The sequence below is a fragment of the Larimichthys crocea genome, chromosome XIX (assembly GCF_000972845.2).
Source record: "Larimichthys crocea isolate SSNF chromosome XIX, L_crocea_2.0, whole genome shotgun sequence".
Lineage (NCBI taxonomy): Eukaryota > Metazoa > Chordata > Actinopteri > Sciaenidae > Larimichthys > Larimichthys crocea.
In genome coordinates, this window is record NC_040029.1 from 9,319,835 (window position 1) to 9,343,059 (window position 23,225).

General features: G+C 46.5%; 2 protein-coding genes across 2 annotated transcripts in view; one reads left to right on the forward strand and one right to left on the reverse strand.

Annotated features, from left to right (window-relative positions):
* ect2l (epithelial cell transforming 2 like) overlaps positions 1-23,225 on the reverse strand; it is a 194,377-nt gene that overhangs the window by 157,915 nt on the left and 13,237 nt on the right. The gene's annotated exons all lie outside the window — the stretch shown is intronic.
* The window catches only part of prox1a (prospero homeobox 1a), a 30,045-nt gene continuing 14,256 nt past the window's right edge, over positions 7,437-23,225 (forward strand). Inside the window, exons 1-5 of the mRNA XM_019273217.2 lie at positions 7,437-8,204; positions 10,192-10,607; positions 10,683-11,312; positions 11,546-12,784; positions 16,536-16,643. Of these exons, the coding sequence (XP_019128762.1) occupies positions 10,257-10,607; positions 10,683-11,312; positions 11,546-12,784; positions 16,536-16,643 (2,328 nt within the window). The 5' untranslated portion in view covers positions 7,437-8,204; positions 10,192-10,256. The remainder of the gene's footprint in view (positions 8,205-10,191; positions 10,608-10,682; positions 11,313-11,545; positions 12,785-16,535; positions 16,644-23,225) is intronic.

The following is a 23,225-nucleotide window of genomic DNA, read 5'->3' on the forward strand; positions in this document are numbered from 1 at the left end:
CTGCCAGTTCTTGATGACACTGAGAGTGTGTGTGCACACTTTTCCATCACATTGTCCTGCTTCCTCTCTTCCTCTGTGTCTGTTACATCCTCTCATCTACACACACACACACACACACACACACACAGAAATGAGCAGCACACTTAAACTAAATGGGTGGCCTGATGGTGAATCACTGTCATTTAGCAACAAAGACCTCAGCTTGTTGTCCCTTCATCCCACCTCCCCTCTCTCTTCATCTAACACACACACACACACACACACACACACACGTATTCGACACCGTCACACACGTGTACATGCCCGACACACACACACACACAGCGTATGGGTGTATAATTACAGTGAGTGAAGCAGCACTAAGGAATAATTACAGAGGCTGGTCGCTGTTGTTGTTGTTGTTGTTTCCAACAAATAAACCAGTACACAAACAAGATGGAGGGGTGAGCGGCGGGTCAGGCCATCTGAGCGATGACGCCGTAACACAGCGCCGCCGTCTCTCCTCATATCTGGATCCTGATGGACAAAAGTATGTGGACGCCTGAGACACGTCTGGGAAGCCTCGCTGAGATATTTTGGAGGATTCGCCTCCGTTCGCTGATGTTGGGCGCTGAGGTCTGGATCTAACGGTGTCGGACTCTGTGCGGGACAGACTGCTTCTCTCACACCAAAGAGGGTGATAAATAACCCCACAGTCGGGTGTACTGCTTCCTTCAAAGTCCTCCAACTGTAACACACACTCACACACACACACACGCGGTGCCCAGGCAGTCACCTGCGCTGAAGGTAAATGGAGTGTGAGGTTTTACCGGTGCTGTGATTGCGGGGTACGGCTCAGGAGGAAATAAGTGTTGGGTTTGTTTACGTGCGATCAGACAGCAGGTGGCGGAGTCAGCACACCGCCTCTTGACCCGCACCGGGGAGAGGGCTGGACTGAGGTCCGGGCAGCAGGGCGGCTGCTCATGAAACTTCAAAGTTTCTAACAAGGGAGGGAAAAAAGTTGACGACTGACTGCTGCACTCGTCCTGCGCGTGAAGCGGTAGGGGAGGTGCGAGGTTGTGAGGGTGGGGGTGCGTCAGAGGGGAAAAAAAGAGGGAGGGAGCTCTCTTGGACGTAGAAAGACAAAAAAATAAAAGAGATGGAGAGATGAAAAATGGGCGATAAACGAGTGGCTTTGTTCTCCTGACGGGAAATCACAGCTTGGCACTGCCTTGTTCTTTACCTCCACCTACATCTTTAGTGTCCTACACCATCTATCAATCGATCCATCCACTCTGCCTCCTTCCTACCCGTTCACCTTCATCTGTGCTTTCTGATGTTGGAACCTCGGTGAAATGAAAAGCTTCGCCCGGGTGAAACCAGGACAGACAAATCAGCGAGCGGCCTCGTGTTTAAGTCTGAAACCTTTTCTATTAAAGATCAGTACTTTGTGAGTCATGAGAAACATCAGCAGGATCAAATGTTAATTTAGCGACAACTAAAACAAGACGTATCTAAACTTAGATTAACTGCTGACAGAGTGTGAATCTAACACCTGGTACAGAGTGATAAATGGTAATGCTGAGTCACTAAACGTCAAATCGGCAGCCCACCCTGACTCAGTGATTACAACATGACCTGAAAGGTCTGCGTTACATCCACAGCTTTGAGAATCGATCAACTGATCAATCATCAGCTGAATCTGGAAAGAAACATTTTTAATAACCCAGACTAGGTGTTATAAATACATCAGAGAGTAGACAGTAAATATCTTCCATGCCTGATGTTGTGGTGACAGTCCATTAATTATGAGCTGTAATTTATTTTAACATCACAGGAATTATATCTCAATATTTACAGTGTGACTGAAACAAAATGAAACATTTCACTGACGATCATTTGACGGTTGGAGTCACGATCTTGAGCGCGTTCCTTCTAGACATGTTTACTTCAGCTACACTGAGCTTCACCGTTTAATTACCTCGTCTCGTGTGCGTTTAATACACTAATGGCCTTATTACTTTCCGTGCTTCCACCTTAAACTTCTTCTTCGTCGGTGGAAATGGGAGCGCGGCTCGGCTTTAGCTCGGCCTCCCCGCCCCCCGAGGCGTTTCCTTACGTGCTCGGTCGACGGGGGAAGGTAAAAGTCTGTAATTCGATTTCAATTAAAGGAGAAGAGAAGAGGAAGCTTTAATTGATTGTCGTTATGGCCGGGCTGTGTGTTACACACACACACATGGATGTCCTACTTTCTCCTTGCTTGATTAGACTCCATGTAAAGGGAGGAGGAGGAGGAGGAGGAGGACACTGCTGAGCTGTATTTATGATATTATGATATGAAACGTTCATTTTATTGACGCCATGAGAGAAACAAAAATGTGCTCAGAGGTGATTTTTATTAAATAAAACAAGTCAACAAACTCAGGCTGTTTGTTTAAGCTACTTTCCCTGCGATGTGCCAAAGGCGATCATTATAAAACCCCCGTGCAAATATGGTTTGATCCCCCAAAGTGATGGCGACTGGAAAACGTGTGCCGGTCACATTGTGTGCAGAGCGCGGACACGGGTCAGCGAGCAGAAAGAGAGAACGCCACAGAAGTTTGTTTTTGCTCTTTTCATCCGCCCTCTGTTTGTTTGCATTATTTGTGTTGTGGATTTTTTTTGATTCTCTTCGTTCCCCTGTCGTTTTTCTCTGGCTCGGCTTCGAGGCGTTAATGAAAGCATTTCCAGCAAACATGTTGATTTTTGGTTTCCATGGGGATCCGGGAGGCCTGACAATGTCACGCAGGCTTCGGCCAACAGACTGGTGGAAAACACCGCCGCCTTTTTATTCACATTGTGTCCCCGTCTATCTCCGCCACTTTCTTTATCAATCTGTTCAACTCGGTCCGCGTCTTTGCCGTCGGCGTTTGTTTTTACAGCGGCACCGTCGGCTCCGTTTCTCTTTTTCTCTGCCACTTTTCTCCTCTTTTTGTTTCTGATCCTCTCCATCCCGCTGCCGCCTTTCTTCCTTTGTTGTCGTCTATGTGTGAAGAGCTGTGATAAATAAAGACAAACACAGCAGTACGTGCGTGTGTGTGTGTGTGTGTGTGTGTGTGTGTGTGTGTGTGTTTCAGAGACGGACGCCAGCTCTCTGATAGCATTGTTAGCCTCTTCACCTCTCCTCACTCCGCTGCACATCCAAGCTACAGGCTTTCTTCCCTCCCTCACCATCCATCCAGGCCTCGAGCCAGGAAGGCGGCTTCAGGGGCCAAGTCAGGCCAGGACGGAGGCTTCATTGTGGGGTCGGTGCTAGAGGATGAGGACCAGGGATCCAGGCCAAGCCCCAGACCCAAGACCCTGATCTGGATGCCAGCCGGCCCCCACTAAAGGGCCTTCGTGGCTCGGCACAACATCAGGGCAAGAGGGGAGGATGGAGGCTGGAGGTCTCAGCAGCGGTAATGGCAGTGGCTAGATTAAGACCTTCTCTTAGAATCGGCACAATGGAGGAGGTCTAAACACACACACACACACACACACACATACACACTGCCTCTATTCAGCTCCGTCCATGTCGCCCATCAGAGGCAGAAAAGCATGAATAAATACATGAGCAGTGTAGAGCTCCATAGGACTGATAAAAAGAAAGAAAAACACACATGAATTACAGGAACTAAAAATAAAGAATGGCAAATTGAAAAAAAAGGGAACAGATGAATAATTTCGACGGTTTTTGTACGACGGTAATTGTGGAGAAAAAAATAAAAAAGGAGAAAAAGGAAAAAAAAAAAAAAAAAAAAAAGGAGGACGATGAATTCAGTCCCTGAAGTCCCTGAGCGCAGGAAATGGAATAATTAGGAGAAGTTAAAGAGGCGAGTTTGGAAATTAACGGCAGGGATAAACTTTAGGAGGACTGCAAGGTCGCAGGTTCAATCAAATAATCTGACTCCAGCTCTTCCTGCTGCACCTCCTTCAACCTAACGCACGTGCCACCTCCACCACCTCCACCTCCACTGCTGCTGCTGCTGTTATATTTTGGTCGTGAATTAGACGTCGTATCAGATCATGAGATCATCTGCACGGTTGCAAACATGTTTTTTAAATCACGCTGATCGGCTTCCAGCTGCTCTCCTAGGTCGATTGTTGATATTTCCATTTGTTGGGCTAAAAAGACACGAGGCCCTGCCTGAGACATTTTTATTAAGACTTTCAAAGACTTTCAAGGACCTTGTTTTCTATCTATCAAGTCAGAATTATTTCACCTGCGTCCGTAAATTCACTTTTTTTAAAATGACACATCTGCTCTAAAGAAAACTTTCAGCCTCGTTTTTTTTTAGAGACATTCACACGTCCACAACTTAAGAGAATAAACTTTCAGAGTCTGAACAACACGGCCGGATCGTTTCACCGTAACTCATCTGTTTCCAGCATATTACGAGAGCACGGGGAGAAAGGAGAGCGGAGATGATGTGTATCAAAGTTCACAGAGTATAAATAAACCCAGGAGGGCGCGGTGACGGCCCGGTGTGTGTCACTTTATCGAGCACTGTTCGTTTTTCTTTGTGTCAGCTAATGTCCATGTTTTTGGCCGAGATACCTGGTAATGTTTGCAATAAGACCTTTCACCACCTCTTACCTCTTCACCTATACTATATGGTACTTCTGTAGTCAAAGTGTGTGTGTGTGTGTGTGTGTGTGTCTGCGTCACAGCTCTCAGAAAGGACCCTGGGACCCTCCTCGACAGTGAGAGCTTTTAGCTCTTCTTCGCTAATGTCCTGAATAATGGCATCTTAATGGAGAGTAGACGAAAAAAGAGAAAGAGAGGGAGAGAAAAGGGGGGAGACGGAGAGGAAGAGAGTGGAGAGTGGAGGGAGAGAGGGGGGGAAGACAAGAGAGAGAAACCTCTGCCTCCATCTGTCTCTACCTCCAGACCTCCATCAGCGGCAGGCCTATCATTACTCCCTCTCTCTGCCTTTCTATTTTCATTATTCCCTTTTTGTCTGGCTTTTTTCGGCATCATCGTGATCCGCGGCACATTTTTTACTCACATCTCAGCGTGAGCTCCAACCTTGGAGCGAAATCAACTTTCGATGCCGTCGAGGCGTCGTGAGGAAGAAGAGGGGACGCGTTCACTGACGGACACGAGATGTCAGCTCCAACCAAAAGAGTTCTAATATTTAACTTTGATTTTACATCTTTGGTGTCATTGCATATTAAATGTTGTAAATGTAACTGCTTTAATTTAAAGGTGCAATATTTTTGTTTATATATCGAAGAATCCCCAAACATGACGTGTTTTTCTTGTTGAGTTTGAAGTGGAGAGGTGTGATGGGAACAGAAGAGTGTTGACTGCTCTGGGGTTTGATTGTAACACCAGATTTCCTCCGTACCAAAACGATCCTCGAGTTGACGTCACGGACGCTCCCTGCGTGTCTTCTTCGGGTCTTTGGTTGAAACAGAAAAGTGGAACTGGAATAAAACCGTTTAAGACTCGTAAGATAAAAAAACGGTTCCTGTTTTGAACGACAAAGAGGTCCGAGGTTTTTCTTGCAAATGTGAAACTTTTGTCTCGTCTCTTTATCGGGTTTTAAAAGCGGCGTGATGCAGCTTTAAACTCAAAATGAAAAAGTTTGCACTCGTGAATAAATCATAAAAAAAACTGTGTCCAGTATACAGTGAACGTTTTCTTTGCTTCATTCAGTTCTGACACTTGACTCCTTGAAAAATGTCACGTTAAAAAGAAAACATAGTTGAGAATAATACTCTCCATTTCAAACCCAGCTCAGGTGTAATTTCCTCTTTTCTCTGGTGGGAAATAAAATCAGTCACTATAGACGAGAGTTCAGCAGAACGTTGGAGAGCTTTGTGCCGCCTGACCGTGTCACTTTGGCTCTTTGGTTGAATCCTATAATGTGTGTGTGTGTGTGCTCGATTGAAAAGCCTCTCTGCTGGTGTTTGGGTTGTAAAGTAACTGTAGGGACGGTTCAGGGTGACTGACTGTGACCGACACACACACACACACAGACGATGTCACACTTTCTGTTTCTCACACCGTCTTCCCAGTGTGTGTGTGTGTGTGTGTGTGCCTCACTGGTTGGGGGTCATCGCCACATGAGTCGAGTAAACACAGGGAGGTCAACGCGTTAAACATTAATACAATTATTTTTCTGCAAAAACAAGTGCAGCTATTCTCAGTCAGTGACGACGAGGTGAATATTATATTCTCTGTGTTTCTTAGTGTTTTAAATTTAATTCCTCCTCCTCCTCTTTGCAGAGATAATCCACATGCACACACACTCATCACCTCCTCTTATTCTGGCCTCACAGTCAGGACACTCATATATATAAATATATATGTATATTATTTTTGAGTTGCACTTTTTATTGTCTTCTCTTCAACACTTCCTCCTCCTCCAGCTGTGCGGCTCTGAGAGTTCCCAAACTACAAAATGGCATCACCCGGAGCGCCATCATTCAAATAGGTCACAGCTTTTTATTTATTTATTTATTTTTTACAGTGTGTTGTTAAGTTTGCAGTCATGTCTGTGATAAATAATTGGCTGGGATCATTAAAAAAAAAAAAGCAAACAAGGCCTCTGCGTGCACGCAGGAACTCTCCCTGAGGGGTGGAGGAGTAAAGGTGGAGGAGTATTTATTGGACTGTAATATTCAGATTTTTTTATACATATATACAAACAGATATAACGGCACGCACACAGCCGCGCGGTCCTTGAAATGTGACTTCGTGTAAACGCCGATTATTCCCGCGCGTAACCGACGCTGGATGAGAGGCACCGCGCGCTGCGCCGAGAGGCTCCGCTGATATTTAATGTTCGAGTATTAATGATGAAAATGAACAACACGAATTAAACTTGAGGAGTTTTTATTTTATTTTATTGTATTTGTAGGAGCAGAGGCGCGTGTGGCCCAGAGAGAGACGCAGCGCGCGCACATACCTCTGCACTAATTCACTTGAAACGAGCCGGAAATTCAATTTAATCTGATTTTTAAAAATAATACATATAAATCTTCATATAAATAAATAAAAATACTTCATATAAATCAACTTTTCTCACATATTTCATGTTTTTTTTAAATGAGAAGTTTATCCACAAACTGAATTTATCCAAAGACGCACAGATTTTTTACTCTTTAACCTCCATCAACAAACATTTTATGATTATTATTATTATTATTTTCTGTGTTTTGATTTTTGATTTCTTCTTCATCTGTTGAGCACCTCCGGGATTTAAACCCAGCACCTCCTGCAGGAGCATGCTGTGGAATAAAGCCTGTGTGTGTTTATTTAAATCAGGCCTGAGTTATTAAAATAATAAATCTGCTTTTATTCCTAAAAGGCCTCAGCCTCGTTTGTCTTTTTTAAATCCGCTCTAACGTTGTTTGAATGTTTTATTTACGTTTCTCGGTGCCTCTGCCGAAGTGTCCGTGAGCAAAACACTCTCGATCTCTAAGTGTCCAATCTGTCCAAATGCGCACGGGTTTGTTTCCAATTACGCACACGCAATCAGAGCGAAGTGGATTTAAGTTAAAAGTTTTAAAGAGAAAATAAATAAAGTCTTTATTAAATTACAGAGAAGTGACTTTTAGATTTTATTGTGTTGAATGTGTTAAAGTGAAATAAATCACGCCTGAGCTGATGAAGTGAGATATTTATTTCTCCTGTCAGTTTACCCTCCGCTCCATCCTCCGCTCCTCTCTCCTCCCTCTCTCTCCCGCGCCGTTCGCTCGGTGCTCGCTCCTTATAAATAAAAATCCACCGTCCCCCTCGGTTCCTCTTCCTTATTGGTCAGGTGGAGCCGTTACCTCACTCCGGGGCCGGTGACGCAACGTCTTCACGTATCCTTCATGCGCGTCTCTTCTTGTTTCTTATTGAGAGTCTTGCCGTCGCTCAGAGGGAGAAAAACGGGATTCGCGACCGAGCCGAGAGTGGCGGACGGACCGGGTGCGCTCGATACTAAACACTTCCCATCCCGGGAGGAGAGCGGCGCACAAGAGCAAGTCTCTCTCTCTCTCTCTCTCTTTCTGTGGATCTCTCTCTCTCTCACTCTCTCTCTTTACCGCGCACACACACACTGACACTCGCGCCCGCGCCCGCGCACGCTCTGCATACGTCTCCACTCCGCCGTAGTAAATTACGGCATTGATCTTAACGGCGGAGCGCGGATCTGTCTCCGGTCCCTTTTTTCCTTCGACGGAGCGACTTGGAGGAAGGCTCGACGGAGAAAGTGAGTACACACACGGGTTATTTACGAGCAGTATCACCGCTGCTCGTGGGTTTACATGTTGTGTGTGTGTGTGAGTGTGTGTGTGGTTTAACTTCAGCGCTGTTTAGCTGCTGGACTCGGTTCATCCTCGGACGCTTTTAGTTGAATTTCTGGGAAAACTCTGAGACTCAATCTGCTTTTCAAAATATATTTCTGGATGGATTCACGCGCCTGCTTTTGGATTTATCTCCTCTAATTAAGACAATTTTTTTAAAAAGTGTGAGATTAAATCCAAATGTTTCCTGACGCGTCTTTCCGCCTTCACTCCAGCTAAACTTCAGATTTTAAATAAACAGTAAACTGCTTTTTTAAAGGCGGGAATGTGTCAGCTGTCGTAGGTCGGACTGTGACAAACCTCTCTCCGTGTTTGAGTCTGTCACCGCCGTGCGTAAAAGTGTTCTGGACTCCGCGGTGCTCTCCGCGCAGAGCGCGCAGCGACAAGTAAAAGATCCGCTTCTCACTTCTGTGAGCCGGCACTGATCGTCCTGGTTCCTCTCACAGAGGAAGAAGATCCAACTTCTATCTCCAAAACAGATTTTTAGTTTCTCATGAAGTCTTCAAGTCATTTACAGTTACAGTTATTCATCATCAGCTGCTTCCCATTTCACTTCTCAATCACAGGCCGAGTTATTCCTGCCCTTCAAATCCAGATTAAAACATGACTTTCAGTAACCACACACACTCTCACACACACACACACACTCTCACTTCTTCTTTTCGATGCTCACCTCACACACACACACACACACGGCTCCAAGACTTTGATTGTTTTAGTCACGGAAAGGTTTGAAACATTCCTCTGACCTCACAACAAAATTAAAAAAAAAAAAAAAAAAGTCTCAGAGCTCTTTGGACCCCCTAATCTGTCTGAGTGTGTGTGTGTGTGTAATAATGCAAACAGTGTGTGTGTGTGTGTGTGTGTGTGTATCTGGGTCACCGCCGAGTGTTTTTCTGACCACCTAACTCGGAGTCACATTCACACTCTCTCCCTGTCTGCTTGGAAAGTATTTCATTTGGTAAACGGCCTCCGCAGGAGCGACGACAGCGTCCGGCTTTGTCGCATTTCCTCTTCGCTGTCCAAAATCTGCGTGTGTGTGTGTGTCGCAGGAAAGCTGCTTTCATTTGTGAAATATTTCCCTACACCTGACCCTGAAATCACTTGCAAAACAGATGCAAACGTGCAGCGTGGAAGAACGCTGCCTTCAAGCATCGACCTGTTTTTTTTTTCTTAGAGATTTATTTGATTTGATCCCCTAAATGTTGAGAAGGTTTGAATCACCTGTACAGACTTCGCTCTCCAGTTACAGCGTCAAAACATCATCAGGTGTGCCGCTTAACAGAGGAGATATTTCATGACGGGAGAGGAAACTTTGTTCAAATCCAGAGCGGAGGCGTTGGAAAGAATTTCACTTTTCTCACACGAATATTGATAAAATCAAAAATTCTTGTAGAAAATGTGAGATCTTTCAAAATAAATAAATCTTTTTTTTCTTGGAGTGGAGTGAAGAAATCCCTCTGACGATAACAAACAAAAAAAAAGAGAAAGAGAGATGGTCGATTCTTCTTCTCAAGATGCAGAAATCAAGGTTACTCCTCAGGAGGTGGAGGAGAAGGAGGAGGAGGAGGTAGGAGAGGAAATGGGAAATGATTTTGGTTAGTACAGACAGGTGTTACTTCTCTGTGGGAATAAATCCTTGATCTGTTTTAAAGAGGGTATTTTCTGTACAACGAGTCATTTAATTTTATGAATCCGTCTCATCTGAAATCTATATTCACCCAGGAGAGAAAAGTCTTTTAACAGCTGAGAAATATTATTTGAAATTATCCTGACATGGACGAGAACACGCGATTTAATTTGAGACATCTCCTCTTTTATTTCTGTATTTTCTAAATAAAGCTCCAGAGTCGAGCTGTGAACGATCAAAGTGTTTGTGTTCTTCGTCATCAGGTGACTCCTCGTCCCTGCGCGCCTGTGAGGACCCCTGGTCATGTCCGTTTAGCACCCCATGCGTGATGCCGGATCATGACAGCACCACCCTCCTAACCAGACAGACCAAGCGCCGACGTGTTGACATCGGGGTGAAAAGGACCGTGGGTAGCGCGATATTCGTCCGCGCCAGGGAGACCCTGCTCGACAGCATGAACCAATCGCACGGCATCGACCAGGACGGAGACTGCTCGTTGGTCGGCCACGGCCACGGGGGTGCCAACGGCGACGGGGAGAAGTCCAACGTTCTGAGGAAGTTGCTGAAAAGGGCCAACTCGTACGAGGACGCCATCATGCCTTTCCCCGGCGCCACCATCATCTCTCAGCTGCTGAAGAACAACATGGGGAAGAACGGAGGGAGCGACTCGGGCTTCCAGGTACAGCTCGTGGTTAAAAGTCGATTATCAATTTGTTAACTGTTTATTAATCAGTCCGTCTGTCCTCCATCACAGGGGAGTGGAGCTCTGTCCAGTGGAGGCTCAGAGATCCAGGCCGAGGACGCCTGCAGCAGCTCCTCCCGTGACCGGGACAGCCCCTCCGACTGCCTCTCTCCAGGGCCTCCTCTTCCTCCTCCACCTTCCTCCTCCTCCTTCGGGCGGCCTCCGCCGCCGTCGAACCATAACTCCCACGCTTCCTCTCAGCCCCTCTCCCTCTCCTCCTTCGACCTGGACAGGCTTTCGGACGAGCATCTCCGTGCAAAGCGCGCCCGCGTGGAGAACATCATCCGTGGCATGAGTCACTCGCCGCTGGTCCGGCCCAACGCCGGCGACCACAACCAAGAGAGCAACCGCGAGAACGAGAACAGCAGCAACAACAGCAACAGCAGCAACGAGCACCGAGGAGACGGTAGCGGTCACAACATCAGCGGCCACGACCACAGGCGGAGCGACGGCCCCTCGTCCCTCCTGAGCTCTCCGGGCTCGCGGGGCGGCGTGGTCAGCGTCGGCGAGGTTTACAGGGAGAATAAGAGGAAGCAGCGTCTGCCACAGCAGCAGCACAGCTTCACCCAGCTGGTGTGTTCGAGGCAGGAACAGCGGCAGGAGGAGAGACGGCAGCTCAAACTGCAGCTGGAGGACATGCAGGTGGGTCTAAAGGAAGGCCAAGTTTTCACGCTGACTCAAGGACAAGTGCAGATTCAAGAAAGACTCATGATACTCTTCCTTGAGTACCTGGAGAGCAGCGAGAGCTGAGCTAATGTTTCGAAGGCGTAGATGTACTGTACTATTTTAATTTCTCCTTCGTGTATTTATGGTAACAGGTGACTTTCAGGTTCAAAAGACGTCTTCTTTAACATTCTCTATCCCCTGTTCTCCAGAAACAGCTGCGTCAACTCCAGGAGAAGTTCTACCAGATCTACGACTCGGAGACGGAGGAGGAGGAGGAGAACGGCGAGGGCGGCGAGGCCGACCGAGGCCGAGAGAGAGAGGAGGACGGCAATCTGTCAGAGGACAGCATCCGCTCCGACGGCCTGGAGGAGAGGCACAGAGACCGAGGCCGGCACAGCCACGACGACCTCTCCGAGCTGGATCCAGGTTTGTTCCTGGACCGGGCCCGAGCTCTCCTCCGAGAACAGGCCCTGATCGACGGGGAGATGGAGGAGGACGTGGACGGCCGGGAGGAGGAGGAGCGGAACGGAGAGAGTGTGATGAAGAGGAGAGGAGGAGGAGCGGCAGGAGGGGGGAGGCAGTTGGCCGAGACGCTGAAGCAGGAGCTGAACTGCGCCGTGTCGCAGGTCGTCGACACCGTCGTCAAGGGCTTCTCGTCGCCCAAGCAGGCCGTCACTCACCATCACGGCTGCCACAGCAGCACGCCGGCCGCGCCCTCATCTTCCTCCAACTCGTCCTCTTCTTGTCCTCCACCTTTCGGCCCACTCCCCTCCCTCACCCCGGACTCACGCTTTGGCGGCGGCGCCCTGGCCCTCAGCCTGAACGGCGACGGCAGTCCCACTCCGAACTACCACTCCTCCAACCAGAGGCTGCACTGCTTCGGCGATGTGATCGTGCCGAGCCCGCTGGATTCGTTCGCTGGTTTGAGTGGCAGGCTGAGCGGCGTGCCGACGCCCAACGACCAGACGGAGGCACTGCCGCTGGTGGTGCGCAAGAGCGGTGGAGGAAGTGGCGGAGAGAACAACAACCTCTCTTCCTCTCTTCCTCCTCCTCCACCCCACCATCCCTCCCTCCACCCTTCTCCGCTCACGGCCTCGCTCGGGTTTAGCCCTCCATCGTTTCGCCACCCGTTCCCTCTGCCCCTGATAGGTTACCCCTTTCAGAACCCGCTGGGGCCGCATGGCGGCGGGGGCAGCTACCCTCCGGGCCCCAAGGACCACCACCGGTCCTCGCCCGACTCTATGGACATGACGCGGGAGACGGTCAGCCTCAGAACCAAAATGGCGTCGCTCGGAGGCCATCTCAGTCACCATCACCACCACCACCACCACCACAGGCAGAGCTCGCCGAGTCAACACGGGCCCGAGGGTCTGTCCCTGTCCCTCATCAAGTCTGAGTGCGGGGACCTGCAGGACATGTCCGACATCTCGCCGTACTCAGGCAGCACCGTATCCTTCAAATGTGTGAGAGTGTGTGAAGGATTAAAGTTATCCACTCCAACTTTTGAGTGTGTGGCTCAAAAACTAAAAGACAAATATGAATAAATAAATATCAATAACTTCAGGAACATATAAAAGCGTTTAAAGCTCTGCTCCTCCTGCTCAGTTTAAATGGTTTGTTTGAGATATACGACCTAAAATATGCAGAATATGAAGATGACTTCCTTCCTCGTGTCGGGTCGTTTGACTCGTCTTTATTTAATATATTTGGTGAAAGTTGAACTCTGCGGTCAGTTTACGTCCGCGCTGCACAGGAGTCACATTTTAAACGCAGTCAAACACACCGAGGCCGCTCAGAGAGGAGCAGCAGCAGCCGTCGTCAAAGAAATTCTTTAATATCAATTAATCTGCTTTAATTGGTTCCCGGTTCTAACCCTCTTGTTTCCTCGCTGAGTGGGGGAAGATGAAACGGGGCTCGCGATGGGTCTTGCGAGAAAGAGGGGGAGGATTAAACAGGTCGCACGCTGCTCTCTCTCTCCAGCTCTTTTAAGTCCGTGCAGCAGGTTGTGGTGTTTAAAGGTGCTGAGAAAGAGCTCACACACACACACACACACACACACACAGTCTGAGACACTCTTGTGCTGTTAGGTTCTCTTTCATCACAAAGACTTTGTACATAAACGCTCAAAGCAAATCATATTTCACTGTGTGTGTGTGTGTGTGGGTGTGGGCTAAGACCTTGTACATAGGAGCTCAAAGCTAATCATATTTCAAAGAGGAACAGGTGAATGCTTGGCCTTATTGATGGAGGCTTTCTAAGTGTGTGTGTGTGTGTGTGTGTGTGTGTGTGTGTGTGAGAGGAGGGGATCTAAAATCTACACGTTGGTCTCCTCTTCAGGTTTTTGTAGCTTCGTCGTCGTCGTCGTCAATGTCTCCTGCTCGCTTTCATTTGTTGGCCTTCGCCTTCGCTCGCAGTTGCTCGGCAGCTGTGTGTGTTTTGCTTCCTTTCACGCTGCGCACACACACACACACACACACACACACACTCCCTTTCATGGTGTGTGCGTGCGGACAGGTGTTTGCAGGTAGCTGTTTATCTTTTCGTTCCTAACCTTTCATATGAAGAGGGCTTCTCCCGGGCCACGCCACACACACTCACACACACACACACACACACACTCACTCACACACACACTCACTCGCTCGAACAACAAAGTGAAAAGAAAAATCAGACTTTGAACCCGACCAATAGGAACTCCTTGCAGCTGCAGATGGATCACAGTGTCGTCTTCAAAGCCAATTTAGCTGTCGCTTTAATTAAAAGAAATATTTGACGCGTCTCTTGATCGTCGTTTCATTCCAAAATGCTTTTTTATTCATTTATGAGAAGAAGAAGAAAAAAAAAAAGTCTTTGAAACGGGACATTAGTATTTCAAAGATAGTGACCACCCTTCAACCCTCCTGTTTGTGTTGGGGAGCTGAAATTATAATAATATTTTAATAACAGCAGTCCTTCAAAACGAAGTATTTTTACTTTAATATTATCACGACATATCCAGTCCTCGTCGGTGCACTGAAAATTAATTTATTTGTGTGTTTATATTTTTGACTTTTGGGCTGAACAAACGAATCATTTTGATTAAGATTGTGTTTATTTTATTTTATTTTTATGACGTTACAGTCATCCAGTGGCTCTAACTGAAGCTCCCTTGAACCGGCAGATTATATTTTAAATGATGCAGATTATTTATGTCATGATGCGCAATTTATAAATAGATTTACCGGCAATTAAACACACTTTTATTATGTAAATATGCTCATACACATTCAGACGTATTTTCTGTGTGATATATTGGACGGTTCAGACATTTCAGAGCTGAAGTTTGAGCTCTTCAAACTTTTACTTTTATTTTCCGTCTCTCTCTCTGCCTCTGCTTTGGATTGGCGTGACGCTGACGGCGTTGTCGGTGGATTTAAAAGCCCGGCGCTTCAGTTAAGGTGTTTTGCATCAATCATAGTTCACCTAAAAACACCCTCACACACACTCTCTCAGGTCTGTGTATCTTTAATCCTTTGTACAGAGCTGAGCAGATGTCCCCCATTCATTTATGAATTTACCCCTCCCTCCCAATCCCTCTGCCTCACCCCTCCTTCACCATTCACACACAAACACACACACACCTGGCAGCAAGGTCAAGTTACAGCTGATACAGTGAGCCACACACACACACACACACACACACACACACATCAGGATGAACACACACCAATAGGAGAGGCTGCATTGTTCACACACACACACACACACACACAGACGTCACGTTTTATTTCATTATATTGCTTCAGAGTGTTTACACTGAGTCATGCTCGTGAGGTTTGGTGTGTGTGTGTGTGTGTCCGTAGAAAACAACACACACACACACACACACACACACACACACACAGGTAGTGACAGGTTGGTATGAATGTTAACTCGGTGATGGTGTTGTTGTCCGGTGACCTGACGTCTCTGCTGCTGAATGAATGATGGATGACACTGAGGCTGTGTTGTCTTGCGATATCATTGTCGCTTGTAGTCAGATTACTTTTTAAATTCACTCGTTCTGATCGTCCATGCTCTCTCTCTCTCTCTCTCTCTCTCAGGGCCCGCGGGGTTTCTTTCTCCGTGTGGATGTGTGTGTGTTTGTCTGTGTGCTAATTGACCTTGCGGGGATGTGTGTGTGTTTGTCTGTGTGCTAATTGACCTTGCGGGGGGGGGCTCCATTGATTGCCTCATCTTCTCTGATAGATTATAGGCCTGTTAATGTGGCGGGGAAATGGCAGCGTGGTGGGGCACAGCTGTTGTCACACACCATCACTCTGTGGCCCCGTGCAAACCGGGGGCCTCTGCAATTATTGTTTGTGCCTTGTTGAGACGGCGAAGCAGAAGCCGGCGAGATGCGAGATGCAGGAGCGAATGTGGGATTTGATCCAAAGTCAGCAGGTGCTCGTGTTTGCTTTCTGCTTTTCTTCCTCTGGGGTTGTTTTTTTTTTTGACGGCAGTGCTGTCGCTTCACCTCGAAATCTGACACATCTTTCCCTCCAGGGTTAAAGTTCTCTTTCCGTCCGTCCACATTATAAAACCCGCTTCATCTCCCCAGGCTCAAAAATAGCATCAAAATAATTTAGACTTCTTAGATTTTATTGGATTTAATTGTGCGGTAAGCGATTCTCGGTATTCTAATCCAAATTCAGTGAGTATCCAAAGCTCAAACGCTGGAAACAAACAAAGCGGATTGCACCGACCAGCTCAGATCTGTGTTAAATAACTTCTCCGTGCTGGAAGATCTCCTGGTGTTTTTACACCTTTAAGGGCTCGAACTCTGATTATACGAAGAGTCATTTCAGGGGATTGGGTCAGCGTGCATCTCACATCGAATACCCTTGGTGCTTGGTGAGACGCGGGGTTCATCCCCGGACTAGGAGCTAGTCCAAACAACATTTTCCTCAGACGATGAATGAAATCTTGCAGAAATCATAAGCATGAACTGAGACAGCAGCAGAAGAATCTCTGCACTTCACTGCAGCTGAAATGGGAGTTGTCTGACAATAGAGGTGTCAGTTGGAGGTGTGTGGACGCCGTTCTTTGCTGCATATAATAACTGTGATTGTTGCTGTGTCACTCTCTTGAACCACTGAACATAACGGAGACGAAACAGAAGCTTTGCAAGATGATTTTTAAATCCTACTTCTGCTGCTTCCTTAACACGCTGTCGTTCAGATTCAGGAGGGTCTGTCTCCAAACCACCTGAAGAAGGCCAAGCTGATGTTCTTCTACACCCGCTACCCTTCCTCCAACATGCTCAAGATATTCTTCTCCGACGTCAAGGTAAGACCTCTCTTGTATCTTTCTTCACCCTGGATAAAATCTATTTGTTTCTCTGGAGATGAATGCGTGTCTGACAAAGGTTATGAATCCAAGCATTCAGGTTTGATTCATTAACAGATCTGGGTGCTTAAGATTTTGCTCGAGCTGCTTTTGGATATTCAAAAAACTCGAGGCAGGAAAAAGGTCAAGTTTGCATCGAGGAAGCGACGCTGAGATAAAGCCGGGAGGGAAAAAGTGACTCATCCTCTGACTTGAATAGTGAAATGAGAACACGTGGACGCGGACTTTAAAATGGCATCTTGCGAATCAGATCTCATAAATCACGTCGGAGTGTTTTGGGCGGTGACAGATGGAGCCGATGAGAAACAGGTGAAGCTTTCACTGGCTGATCGTCTCACGCTCGTCTGTCTGTGACTTTTGTGCTTTTAGGTATCTGATATTATTCAGCTGTATTGTTCTGTGTGTTATTCCGTTACCCCGCATACATATATGAGTGTGTGTGTGTGTGTGTGTGTGTGTGTGTGTGTGTGTGTGACAGACCCTATAGCGCAGATGGGTGCTCCAGTCTGTCACGTCTTTGTGGGCATAATTAGAGTTTCTGGCCTTAATCGGTCTGAGGTTGGACGGGGGGGTTTTGACGCCCACTTTCCCTCTCACACACACACACACACACACACACACACACCACGACCTCAGACGGACGTACAACAACGCTTTCACTCTCTCTCACGTAAAAAAAGAAGTTTTAACACAAAGACGAGAAATTTAAAAGTATGAATATTTAAAGTGTGTTTGTGTGTGTGTGTGTGTGTGCGTGTGTGTGTTGTTGAGGGGGTTTGAGGCAGCGGGAGCGAGGGGAGGGGAGGACAAACAAATGAAACAACAGAACAACAGCTTTAAAACAAAGGCGCTGATTGTTTGGTGTTTACAGGCTGCAAAAGGAGCATACGGCTCCTGAATCTACGGATTCAGGACGCTGTATTCAAATGAGCACACACACACACACACACAGACACACACACACACACACACACACACACCAGCTGCCCTTTGGCTCATATCTGTGGTGACCACTTCCTCGTGGCAGTGCCACATCCTCATCGGCTGCCATGGCAACAAGGGTCGCTGGGACACCGGGTTGCTAGGCAAACACAGGGTTGCTAAGCCTACCTGCTCCCCCCTCAGTGTGTGTGTGTGTGTGTGTGTGTGATTTGTCATTAACCAGGACGCCGTGATGCCTCGGTTACATCAGAGTGGATGAAATGTGAATAATCTGACAAAGTGAGGAGCTTTTAAACTTTTTAATCCCTCCAAAAAGTCTCAGATGTTTTTTTTCCAGGTTAATATGATATCACACACACACACACACACACACACACACACACACACACACGTTTCAGGCAGAGGAAAGTGAAAATGAACAAATATCCACAAACTTCTGAACACACAGATTAACACTGATGAGCTGTGTGAGCTAATTCTAATCCCATTATGAGCTTTAACATAACTGCACATCGCTGAAGTCTCCTTCAGTTTAAATGTGCTGACATTCATCATTCTCCATAATCTGCCGACTTATCGAGTAAATATCTACGTGGATTTGTCAAATTAGGACCAACGGGTTGATATTTTAAATTAATCTGTGGGATATTCAATTAATCTCCACAAATATAGATTTAGATTAGGGAGATATGTGCGCTGCCACGTCGCTCGGCAGATGGACGCTCGCTGTGTTTTAACTGAAGTCGAACACGAGCGGTGAGATTTATCTGGAGACAAACACGATGCTTTTATTTTGTAGTTTAGTCTAACTCGTTAACGTAAAAATCCTGAAGAGTTTAAGCATAAACAATAAATCACAGCTTAACTGCAGCTCTCTAACAGAGTGAATCACTATAAATACTTCATATGGCTGAAATCAAAAACAGGATTTAATGTCGTGAAAATTTAAACTTTAAAGGACAAGATTCTTTATTTTTGTGTGTTACGGCCACGCCTCATGGAGCCTGTTCGGCGTCCCTCCAGCCAATCAGTGAGAAGACTCAGGTACCTCAGGTAACAGGTCGAACAGGTCGAGGGTCGAATCCCTCTTAATGTACGCACACGTATCACAGCATCAGCCACTTTGCGTAAAAAGAACTGAATCAAGTCGCGTGAATGAGCCTCAAACTTTAGAAAAAGAGTCCTGAATGAAAAGTTTCATTCTTTCTGACACAGAATACACTGAGTATTTACTGCAACAGTGTGTGTGTGTGCGCGTGTGTGTGTGTGTGTGTGTGTGTGTGTGTGTGTGTGTGTGTTCATGTTAATGAAGCAACACGTTACTCAGGTCCAACACGCTTCAGACCCGCAGACAATACGAGCTCATTGTTGTTGACAAGAAAAGAAATATCTGTCAACGTTTCTCATTGTTCGCATTTTATGCAAATAATGATTTACGTTATATATTTTAATTGAGTTGTAATCCCGTTTAATCCAGCATGTTTATCAGTGGGAGGAACTCGACATGCAGATCTCTCATGTCGCTTAATAAAAAAAAAAATGAATCATGGATAATCCTGTTTGTGATGAGCGAGGCTGTTCTTTTCAAGGCGTTCACAGTGTGTGTGTGTGTGTGTGTGTTTCATTGTCCCACTGCATTCATTACCCTCATCATTACCATATTTCCAAAATCCGGGTCAGTGTCTCTTTCTCGTTCTCTCGTCCTCTCTCTTCCTTCCCAGGGAACAATAAGTAGCATGTGTTGGGAGGATCAGGCAGATTCACTGTAAGGGAATTAGGGCCCTGAATGGCTTCCCCTAATTGGACTTGAATGGACTTTGTCTCTGGGAAACCCGGTTCTTAAAGATGAGCCTCTTACGCACAAAGGCCGGCTCGCTCGGTGTGGGAAGTGGGTTGCGCTGACAACTGTTCGCGAGCATGCACGTCCACACACACACACACACACACGGGAGCTTAATTGAGCAGTGAAAGCTCTTGCCTTCTGACCAGACAATCATATATGTGAGCATGAGACGCCGAGGTCCCCGTCGCCTCGCCTTGAGAGAGTCAGCGAGAGTAATTAAGACCTCGTTAAGACCGGCGGAGTTGGGATTAATTAGACGCTCGCTGGCTCGGGGAGCTCCTTCCGATTCTCGCTCACAACTTCCCTGCCGGCTCCAGCTCTCTCTCTCTCTCCTTTTCTTTTTTTTTTTTCCTACACCGAACACGAAGCGGCGACACATTTATCAGCGAGAAAGCCCTGAAGACTCTCGCCTTGAGAGGCTGGAATGACATCTCGATGCCGCCGTCTCAGCAGGAATCAATTAGCGTCCAACCCGCCTCTCACCCGTCTTGTCAATTAGAGCTACACAGCCAATTTGGCAACGTCAGGATGCGAAGCAGCAACAGCTCGTCTGCCCGTACAGATTTATGTCTGAACTTACAGCAATTACCACGTTTAAGTGTCGGAGTCCTCGAGATGACAAAGCATTTCAATCTGTCCAGAGTTTTGATGAGTCATGGAGACTAGTTTCATTATTTAGGCTGGAAAATGTTAAAACAAAGATTTAATTACTCACTTTTTAAAAACGAGAGAACAGTCACTGATTTTCAACAAAGACGCTGCGTGTCGGCTTCATATCGTTACTTTCTGTGCAAGAACATTTTACTGAAGAGGACTGACTGCAAACTTCCAACACTGGCCGATACCAACACCAGATCCAAGTCCAATCTATCCGATAAGATCTAGTCCCAAGTTCTTGAAATATATCTGTACTAGACTGGGAGCCGTTGCGTTGAAAGATTTGGCGGGCTACAGTTTAGATCGGACACATTGTATGAACACAGAACTGACTTGCTGGATTACAACCGAGACCAAGTCATGACGAACACCAGAGTGTATCGAGACAGAGAAAAGACTTTGAGGGGTTGAGATCAAGTTAAGACATGGACCGAGACTGCTTAGGTCATGAATATTCACAGAAACTCTTGTTGCTCGTTAGGGCGTCGCCTTGATGCGTGTTCTTTAGGACTTTAGGAACTGAATTTTATTCCAGAAGATTCGGTTGATGCCTCCTCCTAAAACAGGACAGGCACAGGCAATTAAGTGATGTCCCACAGTTGTTAGTCTTTGTTGTCTGAGACCAAGACTTTAAGAAGTGGTCTTGAGACCGAGGCTGATCTTGAGTACTACAACACTGCTGTGATGCTGAAGCTGCATCCAATGGTTTTTGATGTGAAGCACGGCTTCACCCATTCTCGATAAAGATATTGTTGATATTGTTTAGGAGGTTACGAAGGCCTGGCAGTAATTCATAGGATGTGTCTGTGGTCGCCAAATAGTGGAGTTAGTCAGTAGCCTTTGGGTTCAAACGGGCCAAATTTAAGGTGTTAATACACCAAAAACTACGACTACTGTGTGAGTGTGATTTAGGAGGTTGTACGCTGCCTCATAGATTCACTAACCCTCCCTGCAGTGTATACTGTCTAGTAAAGCAGAAATGCCCCAAAACATCATTTGAAAAAGTTACTACAGCAGCTTTTTCTTCACAGGATCCACAGGAAACCCTCGGTGTTACAAACACGCAGATTTATGTCGATCGTGCACATTCACACTGTCCTCCCTATGAAAAATGTGCCGAGCTACGACGAATCCGGTTGAAGTGGGCGCATTCTTAAAGGATGTGTGTGTTTGCCCTTCCAACATGGCCTACGGGGGGGAAGGCTGACAACACCCGGCCATCAAGGGAAGCAGAGAGGGGGTGAAGCTCCCTGACACTTTCTCTGACACTCTCTCTCTCTGTGGGTGTAAACAGAAAATGGCATTCCCCGAGCTCAGCGTTTTGCCCCACACCCCATCACCTCCATTCTCTGTCTGTCTTTTGTCTTTTTTTTTTTCGGTTTGTGCTGATTGTGACGAGCTGGACGGGACGGCGGGCGGGTTTGGTCAGGATGGCAGGTGGCTGGACGAGTGTTTGTGTCCTGTCTACATGTGAGGTCACCCCTGAAATACCAACCTGATCAGGACAGTCACTGATTTTAGACTCTGCAGCTCGTACAGCATCAAACAGCGAGCGGTTTGTCCTTTGATTTGAGACGTTGATTTGTTGGACACCATGGAGTCATCAAAAGTCTCATAGAGACATTTTTTGGAGGGACAGTTTGATTAATTTGCCATCATCCGGAAAAGGAAAAATTACAGTATTAGCCTGGAATCATCAGACCAATTTTGCAAATGTAAATTCTCTGAATCAAAACATGATTCGGCGTAGTTATTAAATTAAACTGCAAACATCTTTCTTAACAACAAAAGCTTTGAGTGTTTGTTCTTTTGGAGAAATGATACCGTCCGGGTCGTGTAGGACCTCTAGAAGAAGCAGCAAATGCTTCAACAGCCAATAAGGTGGCGGCTAAAAGGTTGTGACCGGCCCGACCTGATCCAGATTGCAGATTCGTGTAGTTCTGTACAGTTATGTTGATGGCTGTAGTTTAACTGCTCAGACTGTAAAATATGGCAAAGTCGGCCTTGTAACCAGTTTGTCTATAAAAGCAGTACAGACTAAAAAAAAAAAAAATCTCTTTTATACGCATGAAATTCTGTGAATTAGAGCTGCAGACGAATGAAGTGGTTTATTGTTAGTTTATAAATCGTAAAAAATGAAGTCCAAGGTGACATCAGTAAATGTCTGTTTGTTTGTCCGAGCAGCAGGTTAAACTCCAGAAATCTGTTTCACTCGTATAGAAGACGAAGAAAAACAGAAAGTATTCAGACTGAAACAGTTTGTCCGTCGTACGTCCATGAACTAGATATATAACCTCAGGATGTAAAACATGTTTATTATACATAATATATACGATAATAATGAACTTCTCTGGTACAAATATTCATGCGTACAGTCGTTTAATCTGTATTCATATACACGTCAGAGTATCAGTGTGTTCATGTGACGGCCGTGTTCTTTGCATGTCAGACGTCGTCTGCGACGTGACGTTCGATCTGTTTGTGATCTCAGACAGACGGGTGACATCGCCTGTGTGTGTGTGTGTGTGTGTGTGTGTGTGTGTCCACTCCAAATGTGTGTTAATTGCTGAGTTATCACGTTTGTTTTTCGTGCGACTGTTTAGTGGGTCAAAACACCCCCCTACCACACACACACACACACTTCCCCTCCCGTCACTGTGCTTTGTAAAACCAACTCCCTTTCCTTCGGCTGCACACACACACACACACACACACACACACACACCCAATTATGCTCCATTATGTCACCCCCTCTGACAGCCCCTGAAAAAATATCTCTTTCCCTCTCTGTCATCCTCTGCTCGTCTCTCACTCTGCATTCCTTTTTTTTTCCATGCTACCTCCCTCCATTCATCTCATACTCTTCTTTCCTCCCCCTCCGTCCGTCCATCTCTCTCTCCCTCTCATCCCTCGTTCCTGTGAGACAATGTCTTGTAACAATACAGAGCTTAATCTCCGTATCAAAGCCGTTTTTCCCCTCCACTGAGCACACACACAAACACGCACATGCACTTTCACTCGGCTGTCAACGTGTTTTTTTTCTGCATGTTTTGCTTCTCATGGGGGGGGAGACATGAAAA